General features: G+C 42.9%; 1 protein-coding gene across 2 annotated transcripts in view; it reads right to left on the bottom strand.

Moving 5' to 3' along the window:
• Positions 1-4,617, bottom strand: part of EDRF1 (erythroid differentiation regulatory factor 1) — a 41,281-nt gene extending 36,664 nt beyond the window's left edge. For both annotated transcript variants that reach the window (XM_021703811.1, XM_021703812.1), the window contains exons 1-4: positions 4,457-4,617; positions 2,951-3,159; positions 1,263-1,329; positions 475-600 (exon numbers count right to left, since the gene is read on the bottom strand). In XM_021703811.1, the coding sequence (XP_021559486.1) occupies positions 475-600; positions 1,263-1,329; positions 2,951-3,159; positions 4,457-4,564 (510 nt within the window). In that variant the 5' untranslated portion in view covers positions 4,565-4,617. The remainder of the gene's footprint in view (positions 1-474; positions 601-1,262; positions 1,330-2,950; positions 3,160-4,456) is intronic.
• Between the last annotated feature and the right edge of the window lie 10,303 nt (positions 4,618-14,920).

Genomic DNA, 14,920 nt, shown 5'->3' with positions numbered 1-14,920 from the left:
TATCCACCAACGTCACATGGGAGGGTGGGGAAGTCATTTACCAAAACAGTTTGAGAAGCTCTGCTTTAAGTGAACCAATTAATTCTAATAACTATGTATTCATAGGAATAATTTCTAACATTTTTCACATTTCCTGGCAGTTATGTTTCATGAGAATCTCTTTAATGGAGACATCAAAGGACTTTTCAAAAATTTTAACTATCCCCTTAGATTTCTGATTTTTCACAACTTTCTTCATTGGTTTCATCCTTTTCTTTGCAAGAATCCTGGCTGTTGGTTATAAGTAAGTTTCTTCCCCGTTCACTCTGTTTTCTAATTTTTTGTTATTAAAACTTCTTTATATTCCACGAAACGTCTCATTTCTCAGTTGCCGAACTGCATTTCCCCTTCAGCCTTTCTTTGAAACAATATTGCTAGTGCCCTTAGGTTGTTAAAATAGTGCTTTAATGGTTGTTTTTCCACAAAAAGTATCACCTGAGATGATCTCATGAAGAGTTCCTGAATATCTAACTCATCGAGTAAGAGAGTCCTTCCTATGCGGTGTACAGCCATGCTTACATGGGACTTGCTGTAGGGAATCTTCAGGAGCTTTTTTATGTTCTTTAAAAAATTAAGAGGAAAAATAGTTAAAAAAGACGGTTTTAGTGTGACTTGAACTCTTTCAAATTTTAACTTCATTCAATTTTAAAGCATAATAAACTTTATTTTCCTAAGGTTATACAAACTGTACTGTACACAAATAGCTAAATACAAACACGTGAAGACAAAACTTTAAAACCAGGATCACCTACACTTTAGCTGTCATCCTATGTTAATGTAAATGGTGGACAAAGATTTATTTTTACACAATGGAATTTCCTAAAGTTAAGTGCGTACAGGTCACTTTTGCACTGACCTAGGCTTTTAGCATATCAGATAAAACTGACCAACTAAGGAGCAATAGATTTTGCCATAAGTATCATTTCTAATTCTCAACTGGTAACATTATATAAATCATCCCACACATTTTAATGACTTATAATAATTGCTATTATTAAAACACAGCCATCAATATTAATTATTTACCACTGCCAGTGTTTTGGGTGTCGCTCCTTCCTTTTTGAAAGGAGATGCGGCAGAGTGTTACTTTACTAACAGAAAGGGTATTCGATAATCAGCCAGTTGTATCTTATTTCATCAGCAATTTTTCCAGACTACAGAATAGAGCATGTTATAAATCCCTGACAAACACCCCAATTACATTCACCAATAAGGACACTTACTTCAGAGTCAGAGACAACGTCTACATCATTTCCCACAGAATCAATAAAGTCGTACGCCATACCAAAGCTAATGAAGGGAACAAAGGCCACAAAGGTCATGCTCATAATGATACAAGTAGAGTTTGTAAGAGAATACACTATCCCATCACTTCCAGGATACCCATCTTCCATATTCTTACATCTCTGCAATCAATATGCCTATCACCATTAGAATTAAATAGTTTTTCCTTCTTTGTGGTACAAAGACTTAAATCAATCACATCTTAAATTTGATAAAATGCAGTAATAATCATTAGAAGCAATTAATAGCAATTACTTTCTTTTTATAATTACAAATCCCCCAAAAAAATCTCCAAGAGAAAGCAGTTCAAGATAGTATACTTTTTAGGTGAAGAGATAAGTGTTTCTGCTTGTATTTTTCTTATCAGGATTTTAGTCTCTAGGACTGTGTTGCTAGTGATACACAATACTACTTTTTCGGGGGGAAAAAAAAAGAACATGACCCCAATTCAGCCCAAAGGAGAAAAGAAAAAAAATGTTGTGTCAGGTGCCACGTGAGGCAATCTACAATCTCTAAGCCTGAAAAGCAGCTGATGTCACCATTTTTCAGTTAGTAAGTGGCAGAGGATCAGAACACTTACCTAGGACTGCCTCACTTCAAAGGATGCTCTGATGATTTACCATGCAGGCTAGGCAAGTTACTTACGCTTTCTAAGCCTCAGTCTTCCCATGTGAAAATTAGTTAACAGAACCTAACTCAAAGGGTTGTTGTGAGAATTCAATGAGCTAAACATATAAAGTACTTAGCACATGTTTGCACATAGTCAATATAACTAAAATTTAAATCACTTCATAGTATTTGTGTTGACATATAATTAAGCCATTCTTCTAAAAGAGAATATCTGGACTATTTCCAACTTTTTGCTAGAATAAATAATGCTACAAACAACGTTTTGCAAATACAACTTTTACCTTCAGAGGCATTAGGATAATTTCTAAACTACTAAATCATTAGGTTTTAACGTATTTATGGCTCTCATTGGTTATGTGGACATATTTTAGGTTCAGTCACAGAGAGGGAAAGAAAGAGTATCCTACACATTAAGTAGTCTACAAGAATATGAATGTTAGCATATGTTTCTCTGTAAGAACCCAGACCACTCTCTCACACTTAAATACCACCAGAATTTCCAGCAACTGTCTCAGCAAGTATCAAAGTCAAGGGTGTAGGTCACCCAACATGGTGGGTTTCTACATCAGGCTTTTTCAGATGAAACCATCCACCACCATTTAATGAAAACCTCTACAGGGCAGATTAGGTAGTGTTAAGGGTTCTCCTCCTCATGTGCCACCCTGATTCTTTGTATTCACATACTCAAAAGGTATGTAGATTGGCTAAAAATAAAACAGCTGATTGAATTTAAGTATCAAAACTCAGCTTTGTTAATAACATGATGCAGACCTGAAAGAAGTATACGCAACTGATGTCTTCATATTAGAATCCTACTCGGGGGGAAAAAGAACTTTGAAAGTCAAATACAACCTTTCTCTAAAGAGAAATCTCACCAAGATGATAAGCATTACAAATTAAACCAAAAAAGCAAACATTAGAGTCTGGGGGCTTGCGGGGCGGGGGGTGGGGGGGTGGTGTTGAGAGACAAGTAAAAATGCCACTGATTAATATTTACCTTGAAAATGGCTTGCTTTTCTTACTGTTGCCAAGAATGGTAGTTCCTGCTGGCCCTAGTTTGGCACTCTCTCGTAACCAGTTGGCAGGTGGGAGTTTCAAGTCTGTTTTCTCTTCAAGGCGTGCAAATGCTGTTCTAGGAGGGGCAGAAGAGTATTTCACCACAGCTCGGCTCTTCACTTCATTGCCTCCAAGAAATAAAGCTGATCCCTAATTAACACATTGAACAAAACTTTTAATAACACTACTAGGAATTAAAAATCCCACCTTTAGGGCGCCTGGGTGGCTCAGTTGGTTAAAAAAATCCCACCTTTATAAAAAGAAAAAAAAACCCACATCAGACTTCACAAGAATATATGCTACACTATTCTAATAGCAATAAATGCCAGCACACACTGCCGCATTTACTTAGCTCTTTTTCACATAATTTCAAAGAAAAACATGAGTCAAGAAGTACAATGTTTATGATTATCAGCTAAGACAGTGGACAAGCAAAAGCCAAGGACAGTCAATAGAATCACATTAACAAAATGCAAAATCTGATAAAACCTCTGCTTGTTATTAAAGATGTATTCTTTTTTTTTTTATTTTATTTTTTTTTTATTCATGAGAGACAGAGCGAGAGAGAAAGGCAGAGGGAGAAAGGCAGAGGGAGAAACAGGCTCCGAAGGAGCAGGGAGCCCGATACGGGACTCGATCCCAGGACCCTGAGATCATGACCTGAGCCGAAGGCAGACGCTTAACCATCTGAGCCACCCAGGCGCCCAAAGATGTATTCTTTTAATTTCAGTAACATATCATTTAGAAAGTCGTTCGTGGTAGGATATCTGGGACGTTTTTGTTTTTTTAAGTAAACTCTACGCCCAACGTGGGGCTTGAACTCACCACCAAGAGATCAAGAATCCTTCGTTCCACTAACTCAGCCAGCCAGGCGCCCCTGGGGCTTGTTTTCAAGCAAACGTTTAGTAATTGATTCGTCGGTTCATTACACACCCTGAACCTTCACCTTCACAGGAAGGCACTGGGGGTTCCCCACACTCTTCATCTGCACTCCCCCAAGGAAGCTCAGTGTCCGAGTTCACTATCCTAACCTTTCACGCAGTCCATTTTCGGCCCGGGAAACACTATGAACTCTTCAAGGATTACCTCGATCCCAACTCGGTGAGCTCCCCGCTGACACCCGCTCTTTTCCCTCCAGCTTTGCACGACTTTGCCACATTTTGGAACCACATATTCACATATACGCTCCTCGACAGCCCAGATCGTGCGTAACTCGCCCGTCGGTTATAACCGAGGGGGAAGCCAGAACTGCTTTTGATAACGAGTGACTTGGATGCAAATATCCGAATGCCTGACCACAGACACACAGGCTTCCACTCCGTTTGGGGGACTGTCCGGGAGACGCAGAGAAGGCATCAGCAGCCTCCGGGAACCGTAACATGCCTCCCCCGCGGAGCGGGCCCGCAGCCCCCGGAGCCCTGCAGGTCCCGCCCCAGGACGGACTCACCTGTGCAGAAGGTTCCTCGGATTCTCCCTGAGACAGGAGGCTAAGCCCTCCCCGAGCAGCGGCCCCGGCCGGCGGAGACTCCGCTCCAGCCTCCTTGGAGTCCCCCATCACCTCCGCCCAGGGTAGGCGAGGCGGAACGGGATACGAGGAGCCGCGACAGAAACCGGGCCCACCGGCGCGGCAGCACAGCAAAGCAAGCTCCAGAGACGCCCCGTTCACTGAGCTTCCGGTCTCTGACAGGAAGGAGTCGCGGTGACGCGCTCAAATCTCGCGATCTTTGTGCCAGAGGCCCGGCCCCGTCTTCCCCGGTGGAAGCCACCTTCGCGGCGGAGGCAGGATGTGTAGTGCGCCTGCGCATGTCAGAGCCTTTTCAGGGGACCACGTCTCGCGGTAGCCGATTCCCAGGCTCCACCCCTTGCACGCCTCTGGCCTTTGTTGGCAAACAGTTCTGGCGACTAGGGCTCGGGGGTGTCAGTTTCGGCGAGGTCGTCGCCGCAGTCCGTGTAACCGGCGGTTCCAGTGAGATAAAGTAGCGAGGTCTTAGTGCTCCTGCCTCCCCAGCCTTCAGTGCCCCCACCGGCTTACAGACGGGCTCACAGCCCCAGGAAGGCAGAGATCAGGTGCCCAGGTGAGGGGCAGTGCAGACTGGAGCGCGCCCGGGTTCGGCGTCCTGCCCCCGCATCACAATGCGAGGTTGGGCCCGCGGCCCGGAGTGTTGGAGCGGCTGCCCTCCGCCTTTACTGAAGGACGCATTTCAACGGCGGTCGCACCTCCACAGGGTTTTGCTAGGTGCAGCGTTTGCTTAGTGACTCGGGAAGCATCTGCGGAAAGCCTGCTACTTGTCAGGCCCTAGGGAGCTAGCAAAGGGCTTTCTGGGTGGTCCTGGGGCTTCTCCAGCGTTAGTGTGCAGAGGAAACACCTGGAGATCTAGTTGACATGCAGATTCTGAGTCAATAGGCCTGGGATTCTGCATTTCTAACAGACTTCCAGGAGCTGATGCCAGTGCTTTGAGTTGTAAAGAAGTAGAGAAACAGCCAGGGCCGTGTGAAGGCTTGGGAGATGCTAGGCTCGCTTCTGCTCAGACTCCGCATCTACTGTCTTACCAAGCAGTTAAATGCAGCCACATCCTTCATAAAAATTTGCTTTGTTTTGTGGTAAAACATTGGAAGGTTTTTTGAAAAATTAACTTTGCCTTACAGTATTTGGCTATCTCAACTTGTAACTTATATTTGGCCCTGATAACTCACTATGTGCATATTCACACGTCCTTGTGACATCCTTGTGACTGAGGAAGCTCAATTTACAAATTGCTTTCAAATGTAACGAAACAGGGCGCCTGGGTGGCTCAGTTGGTTAAGCGACTGCCTTCGGCTCAGGTCATGATCCTGGAGTCCCGGGATCGAGTCCCGCATAGGGCTCCCTGCTCGGCCGGGAGTCTGCTTCTCCCTCTGACCCTCCTCCCTCTCATGCTCTCTGTCTCTCATTCTCTCTCTCTCAAATAAATAAATAAAATCTTTAAAAAAAAAAAGTAACAACATTCTTATGAATTATATTTAACAATGAATTATACTTAATAGTACATTTTGTAGACACTTCAACGTATTGATTTTGCTTTTTATCGTTTTTTGTTTGTATTTTGTAGTCCTTTTTTTGCAAGGTAATACTGTAGTAAAAAAATTGAGCACAATTTAGCTTTAGGAAGATGTTTAAGTCTTTTTTGGTATGTAATACCATTAACTTGTGCAGCTATTAACTTCTTTTTCAGGAATGTTCAAGAACATTTCCATTGTACATATGATGTTAAATGATAAAATTTTAAAAAACAAATATGCATTATTTTCCTAATTTTTAAAACGTATCTTTTTTTGCATCTATTTCCATAAAAACGTCTCTGAGTGGTGAGATGAAGTGATTTAAAATTCTTAAAGTTTTTATTTTCCAATTTTTTTCTGATTGTGCATTATTTTATCATAAAACATAATTTTTATTAAACTTTTAAACATACATAGTTTAGCTTCCAATAATCTTTAAATTCTTTTGTTTTATTGTATAATTCTTTGTAAGAAGGGATTTTCTGAGGTATCAGTAATTCTTTTTTTCAGGACTCAAATATATTGCAGGCTTCTTGAGAAGTAGGTTCCTGAACCCTTGGTGATGTTAGTGGGAAAATGTGCTGGAAATGCTCTGTGAAAAGGCAGAGAGGGGGTGCCTGGGTGGCTCAGTTGGTTAAGTGTTGACTCTTGATTTCAGCTCAGGTCATGATCTCAAGGTCCTGGAATGGAGACCCGCATCAGGCTCCCTGCTCAGTGGGGAGCCTGCTTCTCCCTCTCCCTCTGCCTGCCGCTCCCCCTGCTTGTGCTCTCTCTCTCTGTCAAATAAATAAAATCTTGAAAAAGGAGGAAGGAAAGAAAGAAAGAAGATAGAGAGGAATGAAACAGTCAAATTCAGCATAGAAAAAGAGGTCAGCGGCAGAAAGGGTGCTCGGAGCAGAGAGGGGCTCAGGCAGGGGGTGGGGGGACCAGTGACTCCCGTCCCCTCAGGACCATTTGTGGCATGAAACCTGAAGGGAGACTGGGTTTCCTGAGGCCACTCCCAGGGCTAGAACCAGCAAGGTATAGGCAGCAATGGAGGGGCAGGAGAAACTGGGCACATCTGAGTTACAGAAAGTTGATCCATTCTTCTAGCTAAGTGCTTGTTAATTGCTTTCTTTTCTCTTTTCAAACACTTTTAAGTGCTGTGTGTGTGTGTGTGTGTGTGTGTGTGAGAGAGAGAGAGAGAGAGAGAGAGAGAGAGAGAGAGTTACCATTTTTTCTAATGTAAGTGATTGAAATTTAATGTTGTGGGTAACATGGATGATTACTTCCAGAATTTCACATTTTAAGAAGCTTATTTATTTCTTTTTGTGTTGTATCAATGTCTGCCTTCTGCCTCTTTCCCTGTCCCCCAGCCAATCAGCACTCTCAGGTCCTGGCTCCCCAGCACCTGATGTTTTCACCACTTAGGAAATGTTTGTTGAATGAATGAACTGCTTACAGTTTTCTGCTTCAACAGGTTCCAGAAGTCTGTATTTGCTGGTGTTTTTCCTTTGCTTAGAATACCTTTCCCTTCCTCACCTAGCTTATTCCTCAAGACTCATCTCAGGTATCATCCCTAAGTCTCTCCTGACACCTCTCCCTCCTTACCCATTAGGGTCCCTTTTCTTGTTCCCAAAGCTTATATGTAGCTTTATCCTGCACTTGCCACTTTATAGAAAAATTACCTGTTTGTATTTGCCTCTCTTGCCACCTGTGAGCTCCTCAAGGGGTAGTGTCCCATCTGATCAACTGTTTTACCAACACCAGGCACAGCACCAGCCCATTGAACTGTTTCAGCCCTTAGGCAATGTAGGTAAAATAACTAGTATGACAGGCTTTTAAAATGCTTATCAAATGTTTGAGACATAAAAACAATGTTGTTGGCTCCAATTTTTTTTAATCTGCAAAATCAAAGCTAAAAATGTATAATGAAGTATCTCCAAACTATTGCTGTCAGTCACTAATTATTAAAGTTAGTCTTCACACACAGCTTGTTCCATTCTAAAACAATTTTTAGGTTAGACTGTCTGTATTTACAAATCTCATCTCCCAGCACATGTTATGATTTCAGAGAGATCCCAGTCATAAATTTGCTTAATCACAGCACACAGTATTTTCCAAAGCAAAATTAGAAATCTTGTCATAAATGTTTACAGTTCTGGGGCCACCTGGGTGGCTCAGTCAGTTAAGCATCTGCCTTTGGCTCAGGTCATGATCCCAGGGTCCTGGGATTGAGTTCCCGTATGGGACTCCCTGCTCCTCAGGGAGTCTGCTTCTCCCCCTGCCCCTCCCCCTACTCATTCTCTCCTTCTCTCTCCCTCTCTCAAATAAAGAAATAAAATCTTGGGCGCCTGGGTGGCTCAGTTGGTTAAGTGACTGCCTTCGGCTCAGGTCGTGATCCTGGAGTCCCGGGATCGAGTCCCGCATCGGGCTCCCTGCTCGGCAGGGAGTCTGCTTCTCCCTCTGACCCTCCCCCCTCTCATGTGCTCTCTCTCTCTCTCTCATTCTCTGTCTCAAATAAATAAATAAAATCTTTAAAAAAAAAAAAAAAGAAATAAAATCTTAAAAAAAAAAAGTTACAGTTCTATGCAAGGGAGACGTGCCTAGGACCCTGGGAGTTCTGCCCGCAGAGCAGAAAACATGCAGGGACCACTTAGAATAGGGCTTGTGCCTTGCGAGGTGCCACGGTCCCCCCGCACGACCTAGTGTCTTACACCTACCCACCCTCAATTGTTTACTTTGCCTGTGGGACCTTGGAAGGCCCTGGGTTTCTGACTCCTTGTCCCGGACTTTTCGAGCTAGAAGAGAGATTTGAGATGATCTGAGCCAATCCCATCCCTCTGTATAGATTGAACAGTGCAGTCCAGAAAGGAGGATAGAACTGACTTGTTGAACATCATACAAAACGAGTTTAACAGCAAAGGCAGGATGAGCCTCAGACTCCCATGCAGCCTTATAGAAAGTTGAAATGCGGACGCAGGCCACTGGACCTTTAATTTGTCTCAGAATCACCCGAGAAACCTGTCAAGCCAGCAGATCCTCCAGCCATCTCCAGATTCAAAATCAGTAGGGTAGTGCCGAGAATCTGCATTTTTAGCAAGATTCCAGTATCTGACCACTGCGGCCAGTGACCACAGTTTAGAACAGTGATCTCTACAGAACTCTGCCAGCTCTCAGGAAGAACTGGGACTTTCTTCTTCTATTTAATCTGAAAAGTAAGGGCAAAATTAAGCCTTCCTAGTACTTAATATGCAGATTGACGCAGGCATCCTTCCTTGGGCCATGCTCAGTTGGTGTATCAGTCAGGGAAGATTGGGGTTTACAGCCAAAACAAATGATCCCCAAATGTAGTGACTTACGACTAGGGTCCCCAGGTGAAATTCAGGATGCTAAGTTACATTTGAATTTCAGGTAAACTGTGAACAAATTCTTAAGAGTAAGAACGTCCCAAATATTTAGTGGAAGTGTATCCCAGGCAGAATTTGGGATATCCTTGCACTAGTCCACGTGATCTTTACTCTGTGAGGAAGAGCATTGCCTGTTAGAGTGGTACAACCAAGACAGGTACAACCTGTAAACCAATTCCCAAAGCTTCTGGTCAGGAGTGACAAACATTGCTGCCACTCACCTTTTTTTTGGCTAAAATGAGACACATGACCAAGTGTAGCATCATTACCGCAGGGAAGATGAATGCCCCCAACGAGGGGCACTGGATGTCTGGTGACCATTCTGTAGTCTACCAGGGTATATGGTGGCTCAGACGGGCTAGTAGATGCCATCCATGTGGTTAAATCTGGTGACAAAACAAGGCCTTTAGGAGAATCTTTTCAGAATTCTGTGATGAGGGGTGACTTTGACAATCTCATGTACCACACACAGTTCACTGATCATCGTGTGACAAAGCACTTAAAAGAATTGTCAAGCTTGGGCACCTGGGTGGCTCAAACAGTTAAGGGTCTGCTTTCAGCTCAGGTCAGGATCCTGGGGTCCTGGGATCTAGTCCCGCATCGGGCTCCCTGCTCAGCGGGAAGCCTGCTTCTCCTGCCTTTCTCTCTCTCTCTGTCTCTCACGAATAAATAAATAAAATCTTAAAAAAAAAAAAAAAAGAATTGTCAAGCTTTAAAATGAGTTACTATATTTTATAAAAATTGTCCCACATTTCCTCATCTTTTTTGTGATGACAAGTAGCCATCATTAGGATGCTTTAGGAGAATATTTCACAAAAATAAACAGACAATCTGTCCCTTCGAGAGAAAGGTGATGGTTTAACAAGTGAGAAAGTCTTTGGTTTTTTTTTTTAAAAAAACCCTTATCTTATGAAGAGAGCATTTTTGAAAATAGATGTTTGCAAATCTTTCCAACATTATATGATTTTGTTGCTAAAAATGACCTACAGTGCTTATTAAAAACTCATTTCTGCACAGTCAACTTAAGATCCAAAACTTCTCACCACTTACAAATCTTCCAAATGGAGTTTGTTTTAAGTATATTGAGGAATTCTAAGGAGGCCAGGGGTGCAGATCTGGTTTACCTTAGGCAGTGTCTAACCAAAGGGAGAGAGCAGAGCCCACATCCTACAGACCACAAGCCCGCCGCCGTGCTCCTCAGCCACACTATTAAGGCTTTGGAAAAACCTATCCACATCTTAATTGTTTTCCTCAGTACCACTGGTTAGCTTACTCAGAATGCCCAGACTGATCTCTTTGTCAGCCACCAACTCATTTGTTTACCCCAAAAATGTGCCTGCGAGATTCATTCTTCCCAGCTGCCTGCAGGGGCTTTCTTCTCTCTCCTACAGCCTGTTTCTAATTTTGTTCCTTGACAACAGTCTGTTGACCTTTCTTCAGGTCACGAACGAGTAAACAAATTGCGTGTAAAACAATTTACTATCTCTGAATTATTCCTTGACACCATGTAATTGGTGTGTAAGAAAGAGGATGGACTCAAAGAAGATGGAAATGTAACCAGATTTCAACTACAATGTTTGCCTCATGTGTGGATACAATTGAAATGATAGTTTGACTTGGAAAGCTCTGAGACCATGTGATTCTTCCTAGTTAGTTTACTTATCTTTTGAGCTATTTTAAGTAATGACAGCCATTCCAACCCAGTTTTAAAATAAACTGAACTTAGAGGGATACTTCAAATTGTTCTGCCACCAAGTTTTCAACCAAGAGCCACAAAAATAAACCTGTTTGGCCACTCTACTCTCTTCTAAAGAATATTAGTGGAACAGAACTACTAGTTTGCAGTCAGTAAATTAAAATATATTAAATATCGATTTCTACTTTTGTGTTTTGATGTTCATGTATTACTGCCATGATGTAATTTACCAATAAGTAAATATACATACATTGGGGCTGCATGTTCAGAACATTTTAAAACTAATGATAGTATGTGATAAAGTTTACAGACCACTGTTTTTAGAAAGACTATTTTAGACACACCATGGTATCAAAACTCTTTGAGTCAAGAACAGTTATCAAGTTAATGATCTGTATTTTCCTTTACACCTTAATTTGACAAGACTAGAAAGATTTTGAAGTATAAGACAATGAAAACTTTGAGGTGCAATTTACCAGTGTAATGGCAAGACCCTCTTGGTTAAAACTACATGATACCTTATTTAATTTAGGTGATAATTATTTAATTGTGTTCTGTAGACTAGTAACATTTAAGCAAATTATTTGAAACTCTTTGGAAGTCATTTGGATTGCACTTTCAGGAGTTCCTTTTCTAGATACTAGAAGAACTCAAATTCTTTTGTAAGTGATTAGCATTGACTTTCAGAATACAATGCAAGTGATTGTAGGGGCAGATTGTCTCTGCTAGGTATTACTTTCACAGGAGACATGCTCTTAGTCTTTGTGATTTTTAGTCTCCGAAGCTGATTATTACCGTAAATGAATCCTAGGAACAGTTTCAAAGTCACTAACGTCCGCTCTTCAGACCACTTGTTGGTGGCTGGAGCCTGAGTGGTTATTCATGCGGTGCACGCACCTTCGGCGAAAAGTGAGAAGGAAGGAATTCTCAAATGAACTTTCAAATCAATCCCACAGTCAGGCGCTGCCTGTGGGTCCCTCCTCTGCCTTTCCAGTTAAGGGCTTGGCCTTTGCAGACCCTAATGAATCATTTAGCTATTAAGCATTTACAAGGAGGCTTCCAGTGGAGAGAACAAAAGGAAGGTATCACTTAGTGCCAAGGCATCAGATGTCAAAGTCGCTGACTGGACAGACCTTTTAACTAAACATTTCTATATTTGTCTTCTCTTGGGCATGGAAAAGATAAATTTTACTTTCTCAGTGTCCTGCAGTCACAAGGCACCCAGGAATAGAATCCATTGCATGCAGACGTTGGGCTGAATGGTAACCGCTGGATGAACCATGGGTGTTATTCACATATGACAATTTTTTACATATTTATTTACATTCTTTCTCTCCAGGCAATGAAGCCAGAATCCACAGATGTCATTATCCTTCTGCATACTTTTGTTTACTACTCAGAAGGCAAGGATATTGCATTTTTAAAGTGTCTGGACTTTTGTTCTTTCTTATCACAAATGACTTGAGCAGCTCTGGCCATTTACGTTTACCCTGAGTGAATGTGCCTGTCAAAGCCTTGCTTCCTGCAGAGCTTTGAGATTCTGGTACAAAAGGCATTTTATAAGCACAAAATGGAAAAGCATCATTGATATTCATTCACTGCTGTGGCATTTCTCTCTGGAATCTTCCCCTTGTTTGTCAACATTGTGCAAAAAGACTGGCCTCATCTACATTACAAATATCATTCTTTTAATGGGCTGGAAGTAGGAAAGAGCACAAGAGTGGGAGGAGAAACTTGAGCTCTCCTGTTGGAGGGTCTCAGGCTTGTTTATCCCCTAAAACTGGTTGGACATAATCAGTGTGGCTATCATGAATTGTTTAGGAAAGACGTGGGTATGAAAGTACTATGACGCTGCATGCATCTTGGCTGCAATGAATGTTTATGATCTGATTGCAGTGACTCACGGAAGAATCACAGCCATAGGGAGGATCCTCAGAGGGGTCATTTAGAATAGAACCAGCCTTCTGGGCAGAGGGTGGTCTGCAATGGCCTCTACTGCTACAGGAAGGCTTCTAGACTGGAGAAATTTCCACTGAGATGTCTCCTGGGACCTGTGGCAAATCCTTCCATGTAGAGGATGCTACTTGGTGTCATTTAAGAAACATCAAGGACTTTATGTTCCAGAAGATCTCAGTGTGTGACTTACCACACATGTGGGTTAGGGTTTGCCAACCGGATTAGCTGAAGTAGAGCCCAGCTCTGAGGGGCTCCCATTCCTGTTTGGGAATGTCCTAGAACATGGGGCATTACCCAAGAGGCAGAGCCTGGGATGGCATTACTTGGGTCAAAGGTCTGAGCGTGGGGACCATATACATGAGTGGGGGCACATGTAGATTCAGGAGGAGAGGAGCTTGGACGACAGCAGTGTGGCCACAGGGAAGGATGGTACCCGGCGTGGGGGCAGGGGCTGCTGCCTCCCAGTCCTCTCATACCTGGACCTGGGGCCTCCTCTGAGTCCGCAAACCAGCTGCGACTGCTTCTCTTTCTTTGCTTTCTTCTTCAGATCTTTTCATCACACAATTTTCAAATATATACCTAAGTAGAGAGAATAGGAAAATGAACCTCCATGTACCTGTCACCATCATCCCCCTTGAACAATTATCAACACACAGCCAGTGTGCCTCCTCCCCCAACCCTCCCCTTCCTCAAATTATGATTGAAATTAGTTCATTCTTCATCGCTTATAATTTAATCTTCCGTGTTGCATTTTTCTGGCCATTTTCTTCTGTCAGTCACTGTCTTAAGTCAGGCTGCTGAGTTGGCACTGAAAAGACACATTTCTCAAGAGAGCCCTGAGCAGTTCTGACAGAAGTGTTGGGATTGACCAAATAATGTATGCTTCATTCATTTCAGACACTTACTGAGTCCTAGGCACAGCACTGGGTTAAAGACGGTAGCAGAACAGGGCTCCTGACCTCAAGGGCTTATGATCTAGGACAGTAGCAATACTCAGTAGTAACAGGTGAATGTGAGTCCTGCTATGGTAAAGGAGAAGTCCCAGGTGTGGTAGAGCTTCCAAGGTGTGATAATTACACTCGGCTGGGAGGGGTGAGTGTGGAGGGTGATCAGGAAGGGCTGTGGAGCCTGGGGTGGTTGGGGATTTGGAAGGTTGGGCAGAGTGTGGGATGGTGAAGGAAAAACACTTGCCAAAATGTGGAGGTGGGAGCAGCCCAGGCAAGGGGGAGGGGACAAGAGCATCACCTGTTGACTGGTACACATGGTGTGAGGGACTTGGTGGGAGATGGGGCATAGGAAGGAGGGCAATTGGTTCTTTCTAGGTTAATAACTAGACCATTCTTATTTCTTTTTTTAAAAGAATTTATTTGAGGAGAGAGAGAGAAAGAGAGAGAATGAACAGGGGAGGGGCAGAGAGAGAAGCAGCCTCCCCGCTGAGCAGGGAGCCCAACTCGGGGGTCTATCTCAGGACCCTGGGATCATGATAATGACCTGAGCTGAAGACAGACGCTTAACCGACTGAGCCACCCAGGCACCCCTAGACAAAACTGGATTTCTAGAAGCATGGCTATGAAAAAGAAACTCAGACCATAATAAGGAAACCAAAAGAAATCAAGGTGGGCTTAATGAAAGTTAGCAGAAATCACGAACACTCAGGGAGCTGCCTAAAATAAAGTGGACTCTGGGTCCACTACGCAGGCGACACATTTTCTAAACCTAGAAATGAGCTTGTTTGCGACTCCCCGCTACATACAATGTAAGATAAGCCATAGTCCTTTTCCACTGAGTTCTGAGAAGGTACAGTTTTTGCCTCTGAAATTAATACATGGGC

Source organism: Neomonachus schauinslandi, chromosome 6, assembly GCF_002201575.2.
Source record: "Neomonachus schauinslandi chromosome 6, ASM220157v2, whole genome shotgun sequence".
NCBI classification, from domain to species: Eukaryota; Metazoa; Chordata; class Mammalia; order Carnivora; family Phocidae; genus Neomonachus; species Neomonachus schauinslandi.
Note: the sequence above shows the minus strand (reverse complement) of the source record. Positions and strands in the feature narration are given on the sequence as shown.